This window comes from Brachyistius frenatus, unplaced genomic scaffold (assembly GCF_029030835.1).
Source record: "Brachyistius frenatus isolate BFR_SWC_R1_liver_20210118 unplaced genomic scaffold, ASM2903083v1 Contig_23, whole genome shotgun sequence".
NCBI classification, from domain to species: domain Eukaryota; kingdom Metazoa; phylum Chordata; class Actinopteri; family Embiotocidae; genus Brachyistius; species Brachyistius frenatus.
The window spans coordinates 3,930,216-3,956,095 of NW_027210622.1; the positions used below are offsets into that span (position 1 = coordinate 3,930,216).

The window sequence follows — 25,880 nt, forward strand, 5'->3', positions numbered from 1 at the left end:
CCTCTGGCAAAATCCATCACACAACAATAACACTGTTGCATGTGTTTCTTGGTTGTTTGTATATAATATATAGATATATACTGTACTGTATATACTGTGCATTTTATATATTTATTTTTTTACTGCTATTTTATTGCTTTTTATTATTCTATTATTATCTTATTGCTTCCTGTATGCTGCTGTAGCGAAAAAAAAAAATCCCCTTGGGGATTAATAAAGTAACTACCTAACCTAACCTTACTATCCATTCACTATAAACGTCCAGTCACCAAGTCAGACTCCGATTATTACCCCCCCCCCCCCCGAGTGTTTTCCAGTGGATGGGCGTGGCCTCGCTCTCCGCCTCGTGAGCGCGCAACTGGTGGGCGCGCCCGCTGCGACGTTGTGGAGGCTTCAAAGATGGCGGAAGCCCTGACAACTCAGGAGCAGCTGGTAAGGGTCTCCTGATGGGGTTTTTTTTGTTGTTTTTTTGTCGTTTTTTTCCTCTCTCCCCCCTCCCCCTCACCTTTATCTTCTCCGTCACGTTCAGCGTATACACATGTAAACTTCAAGTTTCTTCTCTTAACCGGGCAGTTTATGTTATACATTGTGTCACGTGGTTGTCCGTGGGAACGACGCGGTGTAGTAAACACCCCCGGCCCGTCCGGAGACGACTGACAGGAGTTAGCATGTGTGTTAGCATGATGGCAGCAGAGGAGAGGAGAGGAGGTGGAGAGGAGGTGGAGGTGTGTGTGTGTGTGTGTGTGTGTGTGTGTGTGTGGGGGGGGGGGGTGATCATTTCACCGGCAGCGCATCTCTGAATACTCGCTCTCTTGCTAAACCCAGCGTTACACTTGACCGCGCATGTTAAGCGTTTAACGGCGATGTTGTATTTCCTCCGGTTCGCCCCCTTTTTTCTTTCTTTTTTTTTTTTTTTTTAACTCGAGGCTCCCGAGTTTGTCTCTTAACGCCGTCGCTAGCCGTCCAGCTAACCACATGTAACCTAGCCGCCAGCTAATGCTAACAGCTATTGTTGACTTGCAGGGAAATTTCCTCGACAGCTGTCTTGTCAGGCGTTTAAAAAAAAAAAAAAAAAAAAAAAACACACACACAAAAAAAACCCAACACCCAGATACCGGACTGATCAAAACTGACCGACGAATGATCGCCTCGGTCGCCGAGTGTCGTTTCATTCACGGCGGACACAGTCGAGCACGACTGTTTTTTTTGATTCGCGCGACACGAGTTGTTCGCCGTGAGCCACATAAGCAGCCGCGTCCCGTCCGCCGGATTTACGGTCCAGAGAAATGCCCCTCCGGTTCCCGGTATTGTTGTTGCCGTCACTTTCTAAAGTTGAAGCGGATCGGAACAGTAAAAAAAAATTAAAAAAATAATGTCACGCAGCGACTGAGATGACGGCGTTATTTCAAAGTCAACTTGTCGACTCTTCGCCGACACGGTTTTACTTATTTGTGAGATAAATTGCAGGATGTGCTTTGACTGCTGTCCAGAGTTGCAGATTTTTTTTTTTTTAATTTGTTATTTTTTTCTCTCAGATTTGTTAACATCACTTTCCAACATCCAGTTAACGTCCATCGTTTCACGCCGTGTGGAGACTTGTGTGCACCTGCTGAACTCGCAGCTAAAGGACAGACGATGTAATGATTTCTGGTTGTAGGCCCACCGTTTAAATACATTATAATCGTCTTCCTCAGGGTCATCAATGGTGTTCAGTGATCTGAAATCTCAATAAGCGGTATTTCTTTAGTTGTTGTTGTTTTGTTTTTTTCAATAGTGACACCATATTCGTTTTAATATCTTTACTGATATCTTTTTCAATGTGTTCTGAAGCACAATTTGGGATTTCAGATGGTTAAACTAAAATTAGGTTCTTAAATGTGGACAAATGAATGCGGGGCGTCCGATTCATTCTGTCAAAGTTGATCAAATAAAGTATGTGCCGATAAAAAACAAAAACAACATTTGATTACTGTCAGACTTTGATTTGAAGTGTCGTGTCATTACTGAGAGTTAAGAGATGCATGCGCATTCTGTATAAGTGAACAAGTGCATCGTCTACTATTAGAGCTTAGGTCCTCGTAAAATTTGTAAACTTCACACTTTCAAGTCAAAATGGCTGATAAAACAATTTGATTCATAGATCTCCTGAAATAAAGTCAGTGTGGATTTATTATTTGGCAGAGGTGCAACTCACGAGGTGCATTTAAATCTGAGCTGGCTGGCTGAACTGGGTATAACACCAGCAGTACTAAACGGATGTAGATTTAGGTAGTTCCTGTAATCAACTTGTTGCCGTCTTGTTTGGGAGCCCACACACACACACACACACACACACACACACACACACACACACACACACTCACTCACTCACACAAAAAGTTCCTACACCATTTTGATCTGGGAAAAGTAATTTAGTTAGTTTTGATGCTCTCCACAATGATTTTACATAAATTTTGAGGTGCCCAAAACCTTGGGTAAACTCAGTTACTTGTAGGGACTATAACTTATTTTTATGTGGCACTGCTCGTTTACTTATATCGATGATATGTATGTTGATACATTGATCTGTTTCCTCTAAAGTATGGCCGAACTACCCTGTAAGTGTTTTAAGTGTTTTTGGACTGGGTAAGCTGCTAATGAATTGACCTTCTTGGGATCAATGAGATTGTGAGTTTGAATCTAAAAATGGCTTAAGTGCTGCATCTAAGCTTTAAAATGGTCGCGAAAACGCTGCCTACACTGGATTTCATGATATATCCACTCACAGCGTTGTCGGGTTATTATTCAGAGTATGTCACCGTGTCACAAATGTTATTGAGCCTAGACATTGAGACGGATTTTAAAACCTTTCTGCACTGTGGATAAAGAATTACTTCTGTCTTTCTGTTCTGCACTAAATATTCACATTCAAGGAAAAAAAAAAAAGAGGTGCAGAGGTGCTGTTTTCACACAGTTATATCTTTACTGAGTGCGTCTTCTGTTTGGGCATTCATCTAATAACAAACTTGATCATGAGACTAGACGCTTCAGGATCTGGTTGGCTTCCCACATTTGCCAATAAAACAATTATAGGGAATTACTTCTGTTCATTTTTATTCTTGATATCCACAACATATGAGAAGTAGATGGAGGGTTTTTTGTGTGTAGCTGATGAGTTACTCAGTGGTACCCATCTGTATATTCTCCTCTTGCTGGTTTCAAACTTGGAGGGCAGTTGCAGCCCACTTAATGGACAACAAACTGACTGTTGTCTCTTTGCATATGAGTGCTCTCATCCGCAGCCTCTTCCAGTGGCACAGCCTGCTGCTGCCATCTTTTTCACACACTTGTTACTTAGGCAATGAAAGAACTACAAAGCTGAGGGGGGACTGACAAATCTGTGCATTTCCTCATGCCAGTTTTCATCCCCATCTTTTCTCTCTGTCTTCTCTATCGCTTTGCTCCGTAAATTACAAGCTTAATGGTTTTTTATTTGACCTATTTCTTCTCCCTGTTTTATTCTGACTACATCAGCCACCATCTCACCTTTTCCTGTCCGTCTTTTCTCTCGTGTCCACAGGCTGTGGAGGAGTTCCTGAGGGAGGTGCGTAGCAGGGAGCAGCCTCACAGCGCTGGGCTCGTCTCCCAACCTACGGCCGTTAAGTTTCTTATGGCCCGCAAGTTTGACGTGTCCAGAGCCATCGATCTGTTCCAAGCCTACAAGGTACAGCATTGTTTCCATTGGTGGCAAAACTGAGACGTCCACTGGACTCTGACCTTTATTAGTGCTGAAAGACTCAGAGTCTGACTAGCATTGTAAATACCTTCACAGGCGGTGTATAGAATTAAAATATTAATTAAATTACTCACAAACCTGCTTGTAAATAGAAGAAATCAGATTGACACAGTCAGCTCCTCCAAGTGTTTTTGTCCTATGGACTAACTTCTTAGTAACTGTTTTTTTTTTAAATGGAGTTTTTTCTTGGAAGAAATTACGAGGTCTCAAGATATTGTGTTGATGATACGCTATATCACTCATTTTTAAACATAAAAATGTTAATGTAATTGAAACATGTCATTACATTTATTGACCTGTTCATTTTTAAGAAACTAAACCAGCTGCAAAATAATCTGTCCCCCCTTTTTATTCTGTCTTGTCTCTTCATGTATTCAAAATTAGAACACAAGAATCAAAGAGGGCATCTTCAATATCAACCCCGATGAGGAGCCGCTACGCTCTGAACTGCTCAGCGGCAAATTTACAGTCCTGGTGAGTAGTGAAGCGATTATGAGACACTTAACGCAAATATACACCAGCTAATCATTTTCAGTTACATTGCTGGATCCCCAGAAAGAGGTTTACAACAAAGAGTTGTGTGTGTTTGTGGCTGGTCCTGTGCACGGGTGTGCTTTTGTTTTGTGTTTCGTTATGAATCGAAATGGTGTCAACTCATCAGTTTTGTTCAATCAATTATTGGTGTATACAGTGTGATGAGTTATTGATGTTACCACCAGCCTGGCCGTGATGCAAAGGGTGCTGCTCTCGCACTCTTTACTGCCCGCCTCCATCGTCCAGACGTCACCACCCACAAAGCTGTGCTGCAGGCCATCATCTATCAGCTGGACAAAGCCATAGAGAGGTGAAGGCCTTATGTTTTAGACATACATTTATTTCCTCTCTCACTTTATCTCGTTGTTGTTCACCTGCTTCTTTCATTCTATCATTGTTCATTTGTTTTCGTACTGATTTTAGTCTGCATCTTCTAATTCAGATTTTCTTGCTACTAAACATTAAAGTCAGGTCCCACACACTTTTATGTTTACTTTCCTGCAAACACCTGGATAAAAAAAGAATCAAATGACTCTGATTCAAAGCTATGTCTTATTGCTAAATGTCCCACCGGTATTATATATATTTGTTATAGAAAGCTTCTTTTTTGTCAGTTACATTCTTATTTTTAAGAGAAATGAAAGCAAGCATCTACAAAACACGAGAAAACAAGAACTAAAATCTAACAGCCCAGGAATTAACAAAAAGTTTTATTGAAACAAAAGTCCATCAGCAAGTACCAGTTTCGGCAGAGTCACCAAGTGATTAATAAACAAAGATCAAACCAGAAAACAAAAAGTGGTACATCCAAAGCTACAACAGCCCACTCATTCATCAATAAATAAATAAGAATGAACTATTATATGAAACGTACCTAATCAATGATTTATTCTGAAAGTGTGGTGTTCAGCCAGGCGTCTTTTAATTGATTAAATCTTGTTCATTTCTTTTCAGTGGACAAACTCAAAGAGATGGACTCATATTTATTTACGACATGACCAACTCCAGTTATGGAAACTTTGACTACGAGCTCTGTGTCAAGATTCTCAATTTGCTCAAGGTAAAAATAAGAAGCCTCCTCTGTTGCTCTCTCATGTTCCTGCCTTGTAGTTTGGCGTTTTCTCTGAAACACAAAACAACTGTTGCATCATTTCGTCTGTCTGTTCGGATTTTGCAGGGGGCGTTTCCAGCACGGCTAAAATGTGTTTTCATCGTGTCATCACCTCTTTGGTTTCGGGCACCTTTTGCGGTTCTCCGCCTCTTTGTGCGCGAGAAGCTGAGAGAAAGGGTATTTCTTTCTACTTTCATCACGGCTTCATGTCACGATGTGGAAGATTTTTGTCATTTTAAAATGTTTTCTCTTTTATCCGGTCGCCAGGTTTGCACGGTGAAAGCTCATGAGTTGGCCAGTCACATCCCGGTCTCCTCCCTCCCTGAGCACCTGGGTGGGACATCCCAGTACAGCCACGTGGCCTGGATCCAGTCCTGTGTTAACGTTCACACAAACGCTGTTCAGGGTGACGCACAAGAACACGACACGCACGACTGCGTGGGAAGCCTGTTGCGCTCTTACAGCTTGGAGAACAGCAACGCAAGCGTCGGTGCCACACTGTCTCACACCCATATAAATACACAGTTAGGCCCTGAGCTAGCCGTGGCCAACTCCAACTGCTACGACGATAGCAATGCTAACCCACACAACCACTGCGGTGGAGTTGAGAGCAGAACTCGAGGCCTCGGCCAGTACCAACAGAGCCCGCACTCTGCTGCAGACCGGCCGCAGGGGAACCACCAACACTGGAACGGCACGGCAGTGAGCGGAGCCAACGTGGCTGTTAGCGGCTCAAGCCCCAACGCCAACATGAACGGCCGCGGCTGCCAAGCTCCTCCCCAGTCAGAGACCCCCCCACACACGCCGCTCTCACAGAAAGTCGATGAGGACGCTCTGGGCGGCAACGCAACAGACTCTGCTAATAGGGCTCAGGATGAGGGCGAAAAGGAGGACGACGAGGAGGCTGAAGAGGAGGAAGGGGTGCCCCCGTTGCCTCAGAAATCTCTGCCTCGTCCACCCCACCAGCCTTCCTCGCAGTCCCCGCCGCTGTCTTCCTCGTGGGGTCCTGACGAGGAGAACCGCTGCATGGAGGCGTCTGTTCACATGCCAGAACAGGGAGGCATGACGGTGCATGAGCTGGTGGAGTACGTGAAGAGGAAGAAGAAGAAGGGGATCTATCAGGAGTATGAGGAGATCCGCAAGGAGCCACCTGCAGGCTCTTTCGACTACTCCAAGTAAGACTCCTCACACTCGTAATTCTGTGTCTCTCGGCTGGTGACAGAAATGATGTGACAGTTGCACATCAGTCCACAGTTTGTTGGCCAGGTGACCTCATGTTCAAGTCAATGCTGCCTTTTTACAGGAAACTGTCCAACCAGATGAAGAACAGGTACAGCGATGTTCTCTGCCTGGACCAGTCACGAGTGCGACTCTGCCAGCTCTGTGACGATGAGGATGAGGTAATGATTCATTTCTCATATTTTTTGTGTTCTCTGTACAAATTTCAGTCAGGAAGGTTCTTATTTTGTGGATGAAAGACACGTTTACAAATGTTTGCTGCAGTCAGACTCAGTTTCTCTTTCCTCTTTTCATAAGAAAGTATCATGTTATGGATTAACTGGATTTTGTTTTGTAATTAATGATTACCATGTTCAGATAATCAGCAAAAGACTCCCTGTAGACGAAAATATAGAAAGTTTGTGTTGCATTATGAGTAACTTGGATAAAATGAACGGAATCCTACTACTTAAACAAACTGGAGGTTGAATCTGCTGTGAATTCATATTATTTGGTGTATTTTAAAATCTTCACATGACCCCAGTCTTAAGTTTACCATCCCAAGCTATTTACTGCATGCAGATTTCTGGGTGCAACTTTATCAACAGTAATAGTCGGTGTCCTCCTGGCGGTAGATCCTGACACCTTCTGGTCTGTGTGTTTTGCAGACATCAGATTACATTAATGCAAGTTTCATGGATGGGTACAAGACAAGAAATGCCTACATCGCTACTCAGGGTGAGCAGCTGTTCACATGAACTCCTTCCCTACCTTTTATTCTTTTTATATACTGTATTGTGCAAATGTTTTATGACTCCTAAAATAACTCCATTATTTGTCAATTAACGTAATTTTATGTGCATTAAACAGAAGAAAACCAGCAAAGTTAAATCAATGTGTATTGTGGCCGCTCTTTGCCTCTACTGCAGCACCAATTCTTCTATTTACACTTTCAGTTTCTTAAGCTACTTTACTGGCAAGTTGTTCCAAGTGTCTGGGAAAATATTGGCAGAGATCTTCTATTGATTAAGGCTCTCTCAGTTGCGTCTGTCTCCTCATGTAATCCCAGACTGACTGGATGTTGTTAGGATCAGGGCTCTGGAAGGCTGTATTATCTGCTGCAGGACTCCTTGAAATAGTTATTTATTTATGTTTCGGGACCACTGCAATGTGCATCACATGCCTCCCTAATGGAGGTGCAAGATGGATAAAAGTCTAAACTTCCAAAGTGCCTTAACGTTGGCACAGTGCTGTATTTCTCCATGCAGCATGTATATATTTTTTTTCTTCTCCCAGCCTAGTCTTTGTCCTCAGACCTTTCAGGGATGCAGTCTGGAGTTACCTTGACTTGACAGACTTTCATGCCCCTCAGGTCCTTTGCCAAAAACCTTTGGTGACTTCTGGCGGATGGTGTGGGAACAGATGGTACTTATCATTGTCATGACCACCAGGTGAGACTCCACCTTAGAAACCTGAAACAAGGTTTTTTGTCAGGATTTTTTTACAACATGGGTTTGAACACGGACGTGATTGTCTAAATATCCATGAACTCTGTGTGTCTCAGGGTGGTGGAGCGTGGGCGTGTCAAATGTGGTCAGTACTGGCCTCTAGAGGAGGGCAGGACTGAACAGCACGGATACTACTTGGTCAGGAACACACACATCCAGGTGTTTCAAGACTTCAAGCTCTCCCATCTTGAACTTTACAACACACAGGTAAATCACACCAAAACTCATTCAGATTCATTTAGAGTTGTTTTAAACTCCTGAAAAAGAGAACATGATTTGACACCGACGACTTTAGGTTGTGTGATTGTCAGTGGAATTTCTCAGTTTGTAATATATCATATATCCTGACAAGAAAAAAACCTACAAACTCGTACATGCCAGGCCAAACGAAATAGTCCAATGTGTTATTCTTCTCATCTGTGAATGGACCTGTCCTTCTAGTCTGGAGAGAGACGGGATGTGTGCCACTACCTCTACGTCAGCTGGCCAGACTTTGGGGTGCCGAAGAGTGCTTCTGCCATGTTGGACTTCCGTGAGCACGTACTTCAAAGGAGGGAGGCTGCAGTCGAGAGCCTGGGGTCCAGCTGGAGGGGGGCTCCAGGGGGGCCCCCTGTGGTTGTGCACTGCAGTGCTGGCATCGGTCGTACAGGTAAAAACAGAATGGAGCTCAAATACACTTTTCTCGTAAGATTTATTGGGCATTTAATCAGACGCACTTCAGCACTCACTGATGAGTTTTAGCACCAACACAAAACTTTCAATTTATCTTTTTTTTTTTTACATGAATCTTTTGCTGCAAAACTTTTTTCCTCTAACAAAAGCAATGATCCAAAAAAATTAAGCGTTATTTAAACCCAAGTTGTTGAATTCCATTCAATACAATTTGAAGGGTAAAATCATACATTTTATTGTGTTTGAAGCTTGAACGGCAGTAAAGCAGCCTGCATGGATTTATAAATGAGTGATTCCTATATTGCCTGTACAGCACATTCTTCAGTTCATTAAGTCCATGCAGCCGTCTGAAGGCAGCAAGATACAAATCATCAGCCTCTGATTTGAGAAGTGTCAAGTCAGAGCTCAGTGCAATTGCACCGGCCCGTCCACTGTGTTTACATTTATTAAATCAAGTGCAAATGAGTCAGTGCCAGTAAGAATTCAGGCCCCTCTGAAGGCAAAATGAGGTCTCACTAAGAACTAGCTGGGTGTATCGGATCAAGGCACAGAGTACTGATTATTTATTGTGACCTACTGATGTAATAATTTGGGAATTATTATATGTGTGTAACATCTTGTTCTCCTTCCCCCGCTTGCTGTTTAGGCACATTCTGCACACTGGACATCTGCCTGTCCCTGCTGGAGGACATCGGCACGGTAGATGTCCATCAGACGGTGCGGCGGATGCGTACACAGAGGGCTTTCAGCATCCAGACCTGGGACCAGTATTACTTCTGCTACACAGCAGTCATCGAGTATGCCCAGCGGCACGGCAAACTGAGCCCGGTGCAGTGGTCTGACTCCGACCTTGAGACTGACAGCGAGTGAGAGACACGAGGTGAATGAGTAGTCGGCCTGAGCAGACGTCACAAGAGCAGAAGAGTTAGGAGTTTCAGAGTAGAGGAGATGACTCTTCTGCAAAGAGAAGAGACAAAAGACGGCAGACTCCCACAGTTGCTCTTCCCCCACATGAGTGAATAGACGGAGGAGGCGAAGAGCTGGAGAGGAAAATAGAGCATAGTGGAGACTGTGCGTCGCATCATTGATGAGCAAGCTGGCCTGCCAATTTCCGAGCCCCTTTTTATTTAGCAAACTACAGGGGGACTTGGCCTGCCCTGAATCTGTTTTGTTGACAAAAGCGTTGTACGAGTTGTAGCATTTTTATATTGACTTGCACATGAGGAATGACAAACTTGAACTTTACCCCTTGAAGCCCTCCGACCCCTCAGTCTCTCCATGTCAATGTTCCTTTTTGTATTTCTCGTTCCTTTTCATCTCTGAACAAGTCTGCGATTACAGATAAGATGTGAGGGGGATGAAAAGGTGAAACTTGAAAACATTTATTTTTTTCTTTTGTTTTTGTTTGAGAAAATGGTTCTCCGTGAGAGAGTGGTTGTATGTGACAGATCAGTGTGTGAGCCATTTAGTCAATTTCCATTTGATTTTTTTTCTTTATTTTATATGTTATTTTTCTTCTATGGTGCATTTTCTATGTGTGTTTCATATTTGTGCATATGTAGACTTAACTTTTCAAAGCCAAAGTCCTCACCCTGAATGCTTGGATGTACTCCTTAATGAAATATTATAGACTGAAGCCCATGTATATTCTTGTAAGATACATTTATACATTATTGTGCATAATAACAAACTCTGAAATAGGAGCAAAAAAGCCTTGTTTAATATAATTGACTTAACCGTGAGAAAAAAAAAATCCTATGTAGCGAACCAGGCTGTGACAAAATCTAGAAAAGAGTTCTGCTTTCAAGCTGATATTGTAATGAAAATCTCTGTGATTTGTCAGGTCTAACATCATCCTTACTGTCGGAGCGTTCTGATTGGACGATCTTAAGTAATTTGGCCTTAACTTGATTCACTGCCTAGTCGTTCTCAGACCTGACCCATACCTGAAACTGTTTCATGTCCCCTCCTGTTCCTTCCCCCTCTTTTTAAATCCCTTGATACCACAACTGTTGTGTTTGATTCTTGAGGTGTATTCCGCCTCAGATAATTGTGCCTTCACATTTTCCTTAGCTAAATGTCTCGCTAGTTTAGTAATAACACCCAAACTAGTGCACTTGCATAGTACACATTGACTATGTGTCACACAGGACACCCACGTTTTGCCTATAGTCCTGTACATAGCGCACTACTTACAAATAACAAGAGAGTAGTGAGTTATCTGGGAGCGAGCTCTGGTTTGAGACATGGCTATTCTTTTATCATTTGACCTCAGGGGGTAATTCTAGTGTTTTTTGCCTAGTGTCAAAAATCCGTTTCTGGGTTTGCCTCTGGTAAATTATCATTTAAGAAAAAAAAAAAAAAAAAAACTATATCAACTTTATTTTGTATTTTTTACTGTATTGTATCCTACTGTATTTATGTCTTTGTACAACTTCTACAATATTGAAATCCGTGAATGTTGGTACGATGCTACAAAGAAAAACAGACCAGTTGTTGCATTTGATAAGCTGAACAAATCGGACAGGGAGTGAAATATATTTTTTGTTGTTCACAATGAAAACTTGGTGGAAAATGTCACTTGCCATAGTATTTTTAGAATTGACTTGTATAAATGGTGATTGTTCAATTTTAGGACAATAAGGTGGGGGAGGAGCTAACAACTGTTTTTAGAGAGTTTATCATCTCTTCAGTAATAATGACATTAACATCTGACTGTCTGGTCCCCCATGCCAAGGATAAAGCAAAAAAAAAAAAAAAAGATATCAAGAGAAAAAAAGACAATAGGCCATTTCTGTTCATATAAATACATATATCTATATATTAGAAAGTTTATCAGCATGGAAAGAGAGCCTTGAATGTTTTTGGGGTAATGGTGTCCGAGCAACTTAGTCGAGACTTACATGGATATTTTTTTGGTGAATGTGGACCATGCATCTCTCAATGCCAAAGGCCCAGGCTCACCCTAAACATTGGTTTTCCTATCACACCTCCCCAACAGCCTACAAGCATGAACCTACCAATGCAGCCTTGCATCCACGGACACAAAAAGACTCCGGAGCACCATGGGAACAGTACTAATGATCATGTATAGCTACAAAACTGGCAGAGTATGTATGTAAGGGCGTTCTGGTCCCTGTGCTACTTTTAATTTGTTTTGTAAGAAACAGAGAATGCAATGTGCATTTGTCATTGGTGTTCATTTAATGTTTCTTTCTGTGCTTTAAATTGATGTGATTGAATTATGGCCTTTTACATGCTGTCAGCCCAGCTGTCCCATTAAAGCAATGGTCTTACTATCTTGAAAGAATACAAAAAAATAATGTGATATCTTCTTGACTGTATATGGTTCATAGATTTAATCTGCCACATGAACACTTGCACCATTTGTGGCTTTTTTTTTTTGTGGGAATTATGAATTTCCTCTCAGAGAAAGGAGGTACTACAGGTGCTTTTGGAACATCTTCCTGAACATTTAGTTCAAGCAAATCTTGTCCAAAGGAAGTTACTATTTTTTCCTCGTGGAGAATCAGTGAAAACAGCTGTAGGATTATTGATTATTTTGCAGGCGTTTTGAGGGTGATTTACTAAAAGTAATTGCGTCTTTGATATCAAATCGCTGTATTTAAATGAGGTATTTGCATGTTAAAGTGATTCCACACGTGAAAAACACAGAACGACCGCAAAAGGAAAACTGATCCCACTGAAATGAATAAATATTAATATAACAACAAAACGCTATATGGGAGATTATCAGCGAGGAAATCAATGCCGTGGGAATAAGAAAAAGATGAAATTCTGAAAAGGGGGGGGGGGATGGCGGATGAGATTCTTCCGACAAACACCGATCAGCAGGTCCAGCTTTTTCTGTGATGAGCAGGTGACTTGGTTTTCATTCAGTGTCTCGCGAGTGCTCGTGAACCTCATGAAGCTACCTGTGAATTCTGCGGGACACATTGAGGACCTGTGACAGCACACCTGACCAACAGGGCTGGGCGGGATATCCAAGCAGCGGTACACTGGAACGACCCAGAGGCAGGACAATGCTGAGTCTTAAGAAGTCTTTTTTTAAATGCTGTTGTTGCGTGGCTCCTCCTTGGTATTGGTTTTAAATCATCACTCAGTTCATTAACTCGGAAATGTCATCGCTGGACAAACGATATGTCTGAATGATTTATGCCTCTGACATCAAAAATGTTTCCACGGGTGTAAAATCACGTTCTCTGCATATTCTTTGGTTTCCCTGCGTCTCCTTCTCACCACAATAATAAGAGCAGCCTAGTGTGCGCATCTGATTAATACATGTCTTTCAGTCGTACTAAAAATACACACGCAATCACTTCTCCTATTTCTACTTTCAAGTTTAGTAAATATTTTTGCGGGTGCTGAATGTATGTATTTGCATGTTCCCTCCCAGTATTTTGCCCTTTCAAGTAGAAACGCCCAATATTACATATGCATTCAGGCAAACATGCAAAATGGACAATGTGTGTTAAATTGCACATTTAAAAAGACACAATCCTTACTGCACGTCGTTGGTAGATCAGTTTGGACATTTTTTTGCAGGTGGTGTGGAGTTTGCACGTGATTTTACATACACAAACCTTTAGTAAATCAGGCCCTGAATCGGGTAGCGATAAAAAAAAAAAATCTAATCTTTACTCAAGTAATGAAATTTCTTCACCTGAATTAAAGTTTCATTTCCTAGCTGTTAAATAGTACAGTTTGTTAGTTGTTAGTACTTTCAGTCTGTTTCTAATTACAAATGTTACACCGAGTTCCGTGTAAATCTAGGCCTATATAAACTCAGCAAATTATCAGATTATTAATGTTTCAATCATTGGAGGGTTGAGACCACAAGCAGCAGTTAAATATTTTTTGCAACCTCTGTAATAATACCAAAAAAACCCAGCTGAGAACCAGAGGTTATACACGCTTTATTAAGAATAAATATACAAGTACATGATCAAATGTGACCAGTCCAGTTTGAAGTTACATTAAGAATAAAAACACAGATGTAAATATGAAGTTAATAGTTTCCGGCCAATTTCCATCCAGTTTGGTGTCATATGTAACAGGATCTTACTTAAACTGAAGTATTCAAGCTGTGGTGAGTGTAAAAAAGAAGGAGCAGCCGATGCTTGTTCTTTCAGACATGACCTGAAGTGAATTTAACGTTCCCGAAGCAGCAGCCTCACCTGCGGATGTGGTTCTTCTGAAACGAGTTGGGGTACGTTTTCTGGGCATGAGAGCAGGAGGCGCAGCAGACACTTCTGTAGTAAGGGTAAACGCAGAGTCGGGCTTGAACCACCACCATACAGTTATGATACTGATTGCTGCATAAAGGATCTGCGAAGGAAAAGAGGAACAACATAGAGAACTTAAGAAAAAGACAGTTTAATGCTTTCATCCATTGTTATTCACTAGACTCTCCTGTTCGGAGCTGACAGAAGGGTGGTCACATCATGTCTTGGTGGAAATAATGCTGTGATCTCACACACTCTACAAATCCATTCCTTTGTCCTCCACGTTCAGTACAGAATCCAAATTATCCAATCTGATGATCCAAATCTCAAACCATGAGTCAATCCCTAAATCTGTTTAGTAGAAATTAGATTGAAAGTTTCATCATGTTCATCTGACATAATGAAAGCTACATATTAAGTTAGTAATTTGAGATCCCTACTGAGCTGTTTTTATCGTGAAAAACGGTTTCTTTAAAATCTGTGAAAAACATAAGAAGAAAAATGTTCTTGTACTAATCTCTTAAAACTAGTTTTATTGCAAATACATGTTAGAATCTTGTTGGTAGAGTGTTTCCTTCAGTCATAAGTCATCAAAAAACTCCCCGTTTCTTTCCTATCTTTTGATTCCTGCTGATTGAGACAGCCATCTTAATGATGATAACATTATCTCCACTTTGACACCATCACAGACAAATCTAAGTCCTACCAGGTTATTTCTGACCTTGCTGTGACCCAACTGATCCTTTTCTGATCACACCATGCGCATTCTTTCTGCTGTGGTACAATACTACTTGGCAGACTTACTTATTTCAGCTAGACAGGGTTGTTTGTTGCATTCTTCTCGACTCTCCGGCATCAAACTGGGTTCACAATGGTCGCTTGGGACAATGTTGTCAGTAAGACACCGCACCTCACGCACACGGTAGCCCCCGTTGCACGAGCGTGAACACTGAGGTGATAGAAAGCGAGAGCAGAGGCAGAAGTGACAGATTACAAAAACAAACTAATCTGAGGACTGAATATAAAAACGTGGACACCATTTTATGGAAAATCATGTAACATTACCGAACATTTTCAATCCCATGTTGCAGCATGATACATATTTTAAAATGTGGGATTCTTCACACACATCTTAAACCAGAGAGCACAGAAAATCTACGTATACGATCACAATAGTTAGTTTAAAGAGGACACCCAAAAATAGTGTCACCGATTCAGTATCTGACCAAAAGTGAAATATGGTCACAGTTTTCCCTTCCCCATTATGATGCTACTGTGAAGTGTACCTTTAAACTGCTGGCTGCTAAATAGCGTCACATTGTCATTTCATCCTATCAGATATTTGCGTGAATTTTTTTCAATTTTGTAAAAATTCTTGAGTAATGGCTACTATGTGTTTTGTGAAGTTACAGTGACCTTTGACCTTCGGCTACCAAATGCTACATTTTTCATCTTTGAGTCCAAGTGAACGTTTGTGCCAAATTTGAAGAAATTCCTTCAAGGTGTTTTTAAGATGTATGGGGCAGTTGTAAAGTCACAGTGACTTTTGACCCCCAAAATCGAATCAGTTTATTATTTGTATTTTTTTCCTAGTGAGTCCGAGTGAATGTTCGTGCCAAGTTTGAATAAATCCCCTTGAGATGTTTTTAGAGATATTGCCTTCATGAGAATTGGACAGACAAACAAAACCTGGAAACATACTGCCCGAGACTTTATGACACTTACGGCACTCCAGTCTGTGACATACCACTGGACGCCACATGGCTTCAGTCTGCAGCGCTGAGCTGTGATTGGCTGAGAGAGACTGGAACATTTGAACTCGTCCGCAACCTCCATTTGGCCATTGTTGTTGAAAATGCAAGCCACGCTCCGGGTCTGTGCGCCGTTACCGCACTCTGCAGAACACTTAAATTACCCAAACACGTAAGTGTGACTTCAAATGGATATTGTTTTAATAGTGTGAGTGAGTGCTACATGTGTGTATGTGAATTACCTGGCCCCAAGGTCCTGCATACCACTCCAGACGATTTTGGCAGTGGCCATAGTCACATGATGTCACTTCTGGTGGGCGTTCCCCTTCACAGCTGTCTAGAGGGAGGTCGGTCACGTGGTCCGTCAGGCACACTACTGTCCTGGATCGATTACCGATACCACACTCTGCAGAGCACTGAGCAATATCACACACACACACACAGAGGAATATCACACACACCCATGTATACTTTGAATTGGCGCCAATTCAAGAATTTAACATGATTTCACGTTTATCCCCACACTACATTAACACTCATCCTACACACACACACACACACACACACACACACACACACACACACACACACACACACACACACACACACACACACACACACACACACACTCTTAACAATTGTTACCTGCTGGCTCCAGAGGGAGGTGAACCAGCTGCGTGCACAGACTCCCATGTCACAGTTTTCGAGATTGTCTGGCCTCAGGTTTATGTTGCACTCCTGATCGTCCTCCACATCACCCGCGTTGCTCACACACACCACCTCCCTGCTGCGCTGGCCCACTCCACATGGCACTGAACACTGGAGGAGAACGGGTACGACAGACATATATCTTAAACCTCCTGCAAGACTACCCAAAAATATCTCAGAACTTCAAGTGATCTGCAAGGAAGAGTAGGGTAAAATTCCTAAATCAAGAAAAAAGAGATTTTTTTTTTTTACCTGGCTACATAAAGCAAGCTGTGATTTTACTGTTTAATTTTTAAGTTAATGAATTGAAAGTTAATGAAATTTAAGACGAAGAATGTTAATACACTGTTATTTTGACGAATGCCCTGGGTTTCTTAACATTTGCATTCAACTTTAATATTCCTAAATTTCTCAAATGTACTTTTGATTTTGATTTGAAGTAGCCTACAATCTGCTGCTAAAGCATCTGTACAATACAAGACTTTCACATTATTGTGGCCTGTTGCTCATTTGACTCTTTCTCCTCAACTGAAAAATACAGGTGGAGTAGTATTGATGAGGTGTGTGTTTTTTTCTCACAGGGCTCCATTCAGATCGTATCTCCCACTGGCTGCAAATCTTCAGCTGGCATACGGACTTGGTCACTGGCTTTTCAAACGACCCACACTGCTCCAGTGCCAAGGTTACCGAGGTCTCTGTGCCTTCGACCTGAATGTGGGTGACCTGGCTGCAGATGACCTGGCGATGCTGAGTGCCAGGCCCACACATCCTGCTGCACTCCGACCACTCCCCCACATCCCAGCTGTCAGCCAATCACAGAGGACATAGAGAGGGTTGGAGGAAATGAAGTACAGTTTGCAGCACATCTCAGCAAATGTGGTTTCATGGTGATATTTAAGTTTAACAACAACCTTCTCCACACGCAGTATGTCCTAGCTGTCTGTCTTCATTTTGACCACAGCTATTGTGTGTAGTCAGTCACAGAGCATCTAGTTCAATTTGTGCTTCACAAGTTCAGATGTCTTTTCTTCTATTTCTACTTAAGCTGCAGTGCTGTAAACGCATTCCCTACAAGAAACATATTTATATATATATATTTCAGACTGACACTGTGCGCAAAATATCTGACAGACTCCCACCCAAACCAGTTAATGCACTTACATGCCGCTACATCTTGGCGATGGTGGTATTTACCACAAGACATGAAAACCAAAGCCCCACCAAAGTGAGTCAGGGTGATTGACTTCGACTGACTTATGGCTGGAATGTGTGAAAGATCACCCTGAGAGTCACAGCACCATGTGGAACTAATACAGTGTACATCATAGGTCTGTGTGTCTCACTCTGTGCACGTGTTACAGCTAATAGTATGGGAGACCAGGTGCGTGTGTGTGTGTGTGTGTGTGTGTGTGTGTGTGTGTGTGTGTGTGTGTGTGTGTGTGTGTGTGTGTGTGTGTGTGTGTGTGTGTGTGTGTGTGTGTGTGTGTGTGTGTGTGTGTGTGTGTGTGTGTGTGTTGCTCACTACGCAGGACAAGCCTGGGTGTTGCAGTCCTCTTCCCGGTTTGTTGGTTCAGTGGCAGGGTCACAGAGGTCAGCAGGAACAGTTGTGTGGGAATCCCTCTCTACACACTCCCAGAGCACATGACGCTTGCCTGGAAAAGTGTTATCACAAAAACACACTCACACAGAACGGAAAGACTAAGCAGGTAAGTGTGTGTTTGTCTGCAAAACTGTATACCAAAAATATTTTTGACAGAAAATAAAGTATTTTTCATGACGTAAAGTATTTTAACAGCGATGTGAGAGATTGCTTGGAGGTGTGACTGTTAATAGTAACAGCTTTCTATACGGTTGTGTGTGCCATCTTTGATATTGTGTCATTTCATTATTATTTGTGTGTTTTTTTTCTTTCTTAATGAACCCATAAATGCCCACAGACTGTTAGTGAATTCACTGCATGACTATCCTGACTGATATGATGTTCCTCACCAGTGCCACAGGTCGTGCTGCACTCTTGGTGCCCAGTCCTCGTCCAGGTGTAGGTGGGAGGAGGTTCAGAGTTCAGGCTGGGGTCAGAAGAAACCTGGTTGGGATGAGGAGTCTCCTTGATGATGTTGTTGTTGCTGATGTCGTCTTGGTCCATCCTCTTATCTAGGTGGGATGGACCTACTGTCTCAGCTACAGGACAGTGAAGGTTTGTGAGGTGGAGGAAAATGGTTACACGTGCCAGGGAAGAAGTGGGGTAACTTTGAATATAATATAACTCAAAATGTATTGAAAGTGTTAAAGGCCCTGCACACAATGCCCCCCCCCCCCCCCACACACACACACAGCTGGTTTTACTTAGTAGAGGTGATCAGATGTGTTTTCACACACTTTGTGGGTGTACATGATGTTTTTCTAAGCAGGTTTTGAGTGTAATCACGCTGGAAAAACACCGAAAATGTTATTCAGTTGGCCTGCATACTAAAACCAAAAAGAACCCTGGCTGTGCTCTAGATATGTTATGTTACTGCACTGGAAAAAAAAGTAAATTAAAGAGCTATTTACAGCAGAAAGAAATCAAAATTAATTCTGGTTGGTGGTGAACTAGCTCTGGTTACACCTCATGGAACAAAAAAACAACTGTTACATTTTTACCATGTATTTGTTAAGTTTAATTGATGGTGGCCTTTAAATGCTGGAGTTTGACATTACCCACAGGTGCATGTTTTGCTCCATGGCCTGTTTGTAAAAAATGGTTAAGGATGTAGATTTAACCAGGAAATTAGTGACTTATTTAGATTATCATTACTTTGGGTGGGATATAATTTAAGAGATCCCTCAAAATGAAGCTATTTCTTTAATAAAGGTTAGATATTAGGTAATGAAATATAATCTGACCCAAGTGACTGATTATTGACTCAATGTCTGTCTGGCAATGCTCTTTGCCAGAACAAAGTTTGGCGGCCTGCCGGTATCAAATATTTTATTGAAATCCTAATCAAATTTTCAAAAGGACAGTTTAGCTGAAAATGATACATATTGGCGTTACTGATAGCCTGCAGAGATCTGAACCAAACACACACACAAGCATTGTTCTGTGCATGTAGACACAAACAGGGGCATCTGTTATGTGTTATGATCCCTTAGGAAAACCAAAATCTTGAGTATGAGACAATGATATTTTGAGTATTTTGTGTCACTCAAATGCAGTTTATGTGTATATATGTTGGTGAGTGCTCTCACCTAGAGGCAGGATATCAGACGGTGTATCAGGCTCAGGAGTGGAGTGTGTATTTAAAGGCATACTGTACTCATAATATAAACTAGGACCTGGTTGCTGGTAGATCAGCTGTGAAAGAAACAGAAAGAGAGATGAATGGCATCCTGCCAAGTAGTGTTTGTATATGTGTATCTAAAGACAGGACACATGGAAGAATGTGATGTTAATGCAACTATTGCCAGTGTGTGTGTGTGTGTGTGTGTGTGTGTGTGTGTGTCATTGTGCATCTCACATAAACATGCAGGTCCTCAGTCAGTGGCCCTGGTGCAGTAATGGACTCTCCATTGCGAGAGCGGATTTCATTGGGTCGTCGGTACGTCAGCTGTGTTCCCAGAGCCGTGTAGATGCCAGGCCTGTCAATCACCCAGTTTCCATTGATGATGGAGATGCCACTTTGGGCCTGTAGAGCTGGAAAATCCCCATGTTCATCAATCACTCCAGAGTTTGTCATTCTGGAAATATTTCTGTCATTAGATACGGTGTTGTGTGCGTGTACATGCGTGTGTTTGCGCGTGTGTGCGTGTGCGTGTGTGTGTGTGTGTGTGTGTGTGTGTACCCAGATAATTCCGGCTCTTTATTGTCTCCATAATGCTGATGTTGCATGCTCCGGCAGGAATCTCCACAATCTTATGGTAGCCAACGCGGAGGAAAGTCCTAGAGAAATTCCCCTTCACCACCTCGAACTCCTGCCAACACACACATTCACACACTTCTATGCGCACAAACTACAAACACTGTATGCGTCCAATTGTTCATATGTATACAGACACCCGCTGTTTTCTCTCTTTTCCAGGGTTTCAGCATCACGACCATGTTTCAGCATTACAATAATCATAGATTCCACTGAATGACATTGCTGCTCTTTTTCTCTCATCTTAACTCACCCACCCTCTTCTCCAATTCACTGGAATTCCCGTAGCACACCCAGTCCAACAGTTGGTTTGAGTTGGGGAACCTTTCTAATCTTCCTCTTCATTCCTCCTCTACATGAATATCCATTTTCCAGTTTAACTCTTCTTTTATGTTCATGTTATGTCTCTCTTAATGGGTTATTCTCTTTGGTTCTTTATCTACGATCTGATATAGCTTGATCTGTCAGTGTTTAGTTAACCTGAGTGACAAAGACGAGATTCTCTAAAACAAACTAGCAGTCTAAACCCCCCTCCCCAATTTTAAAGAATTATAGCTGTAGTGGGCATAAGAGCGACTCACTCTTTCCACATTTCAAAATAAGGATATAACTCAGCCAAGTATTTCTTTTGCTGCATATAAATTACATTTTTACCTTTTATCCCATGACAATGTAGATGACTTACCTCCAGAGGGGATGAGCGAGCTTTGGTATCCCAGGGAAGAGCACTTGAGGCTGGGGAGAGAAGACAGATGAGGTGGAGGAGAACCAGAGCTCGACCCTGCCACAGGGAGCAGAGCTGCTGCCACAAACCAGCCATGGAGAGACTGAGGGAGGAAGACAAATCACACACACATACACACACGTTTCATGGAGGAGTGTGTGTTTGTGAGGTGGGGTTGGCTCGAGGGGTGGGAGGGAGAAAGGGCAAGATTTTGGGAGAGATGAAAGGAGAAATGTTGAGTGAAAGTGAATATTTTAGGAGCATTTATATTTAAAAAAAAAGTTGAGGTCACACCTATTTTACACCTCAGTATGAATGTTGTGACAGCTCATGATCTGTGTGTGTGTGTGTGTGTGTGTGTGTGTGTGCGTGTGTGTGTGTGTGTGTGTGTGTGTGTGTGTGTGCGTGCGTGCGTGCGTGTGTGTGTGTGTGTGTGTGTGTGTATGTGTGTGCGTGCATCCATGTGTGTGTGTGCGTGCGTATGTGTGTGTGTGTGTGTGTGTGTGTGTGTGTGTGTGTGTGTGTGTGTGTGTGTGTGTGTGTGTGTGTGTGTGTGTGTGTGTGTGTGTGTGTGTGTGTGTGTGTGTGTGTGTGTGTGTGTGTAGGCTCCTGTAGTGTATCCTAAACCTTGTCCAAAACCAATATCTCTCCCTGTGAATCGTCATGCAGGATTGTGAGGCTTTGGACACGCGTCCCTCTTCATTTTGCTTCTCCACCCACTTTTTGTTTTTCACTTTATAAAGCTTGTCTGGATCTGAGTTATTCCTTTTTCCATTTAAAAAAAGTATTGAAAAAAATGAAAAATAAAAAAAATAAAAAAAATCAAAGTAAAGAAAAGTACTACAACAGGAGTGTGGGCTGGATTAAGGATAATAGAAAAAATATGTTAACAGTTTATCACTGTAATTAACACAAAGAATGCAAAGTACCGTTGTTCTCAATGGTGATTCAGATTCCCTTCATCAGTGATTCACACTCCAAAGACAGCCAATTTACAGTGAGTCAGTACACCATCATACCAAGTCAGAAAACAATCTCATCACTTCAGAAATATATTCACTGGCCAGAAATCAAAACCCTGCGGTGACACACTCCTAAAGTCTTCATTTAAAGAATTTAAGGTAGTATTTTGCATAGACATGAAAGATTTGGAGGAGTTCAAACATATGGGTGCAATATATTACCTTGGCTGAATGTTTCAGTTCTGGGAAGAGGACTGTTTCAGCCCTGTAAACACACAATGAGGCATAGTTCTCTCTCTTTAACGTGTCACTGTTTAATGTTCGGTAGTGAGGAGGGATAAGAGTTGTGAAAAGACTTGAAGATGGAGCAGTTATAATGTGGTTTTCCTGCCTGTTTTGTGTTCGTGCGGAGTGGCAGTACACAACATTTCATATCGGGTATTTATCCCTCAGACTGCCAGCTGATCCGACCGCAGCTGTTCTCAACATGGGTGTGAAATTGCCACGACTGAGAATTTCACAACTTCTCTAAGAGCGTCAGTTTCTTTGTGATTGTATGAGTGTGATCGTGTTGGTGGAAATGTTAGTTTTTTGGACGAGGGACATATGTGTGGATAAAGTGCTGTGATGCAATGTCTGTAAGGTGAATCAATTGGGTCAGCATGAAAAGAGCATTAGTGGGAGAGACAAGGCGACTGTGACGTTGCAAAGCTTTGTGAAACGTCATGACTGCATTGTTTCATCTTTAACATATGACCGTTGACCTGAGAACACAGAAAGGCACTGATGCTTTGCAACACAAACCATTATAATAGCACAAACCTATACATACACATGCTGTAAATTAAATATACGATACATACATGCCACTGCTTTTCTGAATCTCTCCCCCTCTCTGGCGCAGAGCCAGATCTAAGACGCCAGTCCCCTGCAGTGAATACCCAGTATCCACGGAGTTATGGCACTCTGGGAGCCTCCAAAAGTCTGTCAGGGAATAGTGGGAATTCTGTCCAAGACGGGCGCTCTTAGAGGCGACAACGTCTGTTTTCCACTTTGACAGGTCAATAGCTGCCATGTCTGATTACAAACACACACACACACACACACACACACACACACACACACACACACACACACACACACACACACACACACACACACACACACACACACACACACACACACACTGACTGGAAGTGATACACCAACTCCTTAACACACAGATCTGGTCAAACAATGACACACACAAGCATACGATATAGCCATGAACACAGCCAGGACACAGGGAAAATGACGCTTCATCCAACTGCGAACATGAATGTTACTAACATGTTCGTTAAAGACGATGTGGTAGGATTACTCTACTTTATGACATTTAGTATGATTGACTGCTATGATCCAGTGCAGACGCTTGTATTCTATATGTGATACTAAACTGGTAAACTGTTACGCAAAGGCAGGCTGGCCATGGCCATGGAAGGCTTGAGTTGTCTGTTAAAACCATTTGCTGTAGCAGGATTTGTTCGCAAAAGCATTACAACACTTTATACTTTTTATTCATAACAGAAAAAAACCTTACTCTGGAGTTGTATCTTATAAAATGACTGTGGGCGGGGAACACCCACCGCCTTACAGTATGTTACAGTGCATTCAAAATATGTTTTAATGTGCCGTAAAAGTGTGAGCTCATGCAGATATGGGAATGAAGGAACCCTTACCAATAGATTTGTGAAAAGTAAAGGCATGTTCTGATTTTTCTGTTGCTTTCCCGAGAATCAACCATATGTAACTATTTAAAATATGTTTTAGTCAGTGTTTCTTTGTAGTGTCAGTAATTCAGAGTGTGTCCTTGCTAGCTACACTGACCTAAAAAAACACAGCAACACACAGACTAAATGGTAAAAGACAGTGAGAATAAACAATACAGTCAATAGAAATTAAGATCAACTCCAAATGAAAGATTTCTCTTCCTTACAACCCCTCACTCGCCTCCATTTCTTTCTCCTCTCCAATTCCCTCCCTTTCTCCTCTTCCTCTCCATTCTCCTATGCTCACACTCGCTTTCCCCTTTCTTTTCTTCCAGCTGTGGGTCGTTTGATGTCCTTCTGTCCCGTCCCAGCCAGATGCCTCAGGAACCAAATGAGGGGTTCTGTCATCCTGCCGACACCTGGACGTCCCCTAACCACCGATTACTTCCCCAACGACCGACTCCTTCCCTAACAACCATGAGAAACTCACGGCGACCATCGATCAATCACAGGAATTCCTTTGCAGCTGTCTGTCCGTGTTGGCCATGTGTCAAGATGTTATATTTACACCTGGTAAATGAGACTTATTTGCATATTACAGGGGACGGCCTGTTGCACGACTTTAAAAGCATGATTTCTGGCCACTAATATGATGTTCTTCATTTTGGAGCTGGTCCGTCTCTGATGGGCAAGGACAAGGTATGGTTGTCCTTGCCCATCAGAATGGAAAAAATAGTAATAATACAAAATTGTGTTGTGGCATTTATAGCAAAACAAGAAGAACTATAACAGTGAGAGTGGTTGTATTACAGATGGCAGATGGAAGGCAGGGGTCTGTTAAAAGGCATTCACTGGTCTCTCACCTCTCACTCTTTCTAATTACAGGCTTAACAATAGTGCAGCTGCACACACACGCACGCACACACACACACACACACACACACACACACACACACACACACACACACACACACACACACACACACACACACACACACACACACACACACACCTTTTGACACCATAAATACACCTCTCTGGTCAGTTACTGCAACCGCATACCTACCAGGTCAAAAGCAGAAGAGTTTACACATTGAAACACACAGGGTGCCCTCCATCCTACAGGCTGCGTGCACATCAAAGTATGTTTACAGGTAAAACTTTCAGCTAGCCACCACCAGTCAGAAAGGTGTCGCCATCCATCAGCCATAGTCTGTGGACAATTTTTGTTGCTGCTGTTGTTGTCCTTTCTGTGGCAGACCAGTGACCTGTCCTTGGCCCACCCTGCATTTTGCACAGAATATGAGATGGACTCTGGCCTCCTCTGTGAGGATACATGGTTATAGATAACAGATGGATCAATGTTTAAAGTATGTAAACTGAAAATAGCAACTGAAGATTTTGGATTCTGATTGGTCAGGAGGTGTGAATGAACTTTTAGTCATAGTTATACAGAACACTGTAAACACTAAATTATATGTTTATTTGCTGTTCTTCAATGGGCAGTAACCTATTGAACTGTAGGCTAAGTGCAACAACTGAGCCTCATCTCAAGAGCTTGGAGCTTGAGATTTTTGTATAACTGCCAACAACAACCAAAAAAAATATCATAAACAGCTTTGTGACATGAAGAAATCGTATTTGACTGAATGTGGAAATAAAAAATAATAATGAAAAGAAGAGAAAGGGGAAATCAAAAACATTTCCAATACAAGTCTGAGGACTCTACAGGAGGGATGAGCTTTCCAAGAGATTTTCATGATTTTGGTTGATGTGTTTTTTTTTGCATGCCCAAAAATCTGTCATTGGTGTTCAACTGGGCTGAGATCTGTTAGTGACCCTTCACTACCAAGAAAAATCCCTGGCAACATAACAGAACCACTCAACCTCCTCCCTTTAGGGGCCAAACATTAATATGTTTGCTGGATTCTTGGTGTAGGCCATGTATGGTAAGGATAACGCATTAGACCATGTCTCAGTGTCACTGGTGTCTTACAATGCCTATGTGCTTCAATCATTAACCACAT

General features: G+C 42.2%; 2 protein-coding genes across 4 annotated transcripts; one reads left to right on the plus strand and one right to left on the minus strand.

The window, feature by feature from the left end:
• The first annotated feature begins 365 nt into the window (after positions 1-365).
• ptpn9b (protein tyrosine phosphatase non-receptor type 9b) lies at positions 366-11,602 on the plus strand. 3 transcript variants are annotated; one of them, XM_069697480.1, is made up of 13 exons: positions 366-432; positions 3,560-3,703; positions 4,160-4,249; positions 4,495-4,619; positions 5,264-5,369; positions 5,487-5,597; positions 5,688-6,595; positions 6,724-6,820; positions 7,307-7,376; positions 8,011-8,089; positions 8,203-8,353; positions 8,588-8,795; positions 9,465-11,602. In XM_069697480.1, the coding sequence occupies exons 1-13, from the start codon at positions 400-402 to the stop codon at positions 9,686-9,688; spliced, it is 2,346 nt and encodes a 781-aa protein (XP_069553581.1). In that variant the 5' UTR covers positions 366-399; the 3' UTR covers positions 9,689-11,602. The 3 variants fall into 3 exon arrangements, with proteins under 3 accessions (XP_069553581.1, XP_069553583.1, XP_069553582.1); XM_069697481.1 differs by lacking the exon at positions 366-432 and adding an exon at positions 1,099-3,444; XM_069697482.1 differs by lacking the exon at positions 8,203-8,353 and having other exon boundaries at positions 9,465-9,602.
• A 2,191-nt stretch (positions 11,603-13,793) lies between these two features.
• Positions 13,794-21,239, minus strand: adamtsl7 (ADAMTS-like 7). Its single transcript, XM_069697151.1, has 12 exons — positions 21,105-21,239; positions 20,345-20,474; positions 20,021-20,196; positions 19,752-19,857; positions 18,513-18,701; positions 18,046-18,175; positions 17,103-17,325; positions 16,461-16,634; positions 16,058-16,231; positions 15,790-15,969; positions 14,869-15,013; positions 13,794-14,167 (listed from the first exon to the last, which is right to left on the minus strand). The coding sequence occupies exons 1-12, from the start codon at positions 21,237-21,239 to the stop codon at positions 14,013-14,015; spliced, it is 1,917 nt and encodes a 638-aa protein (XP_069553252.1). The 3' UTR covers positions 13,794-14,012.
• Positions 21,240-25,880: the final 4,641 nt, after the last annotated feature.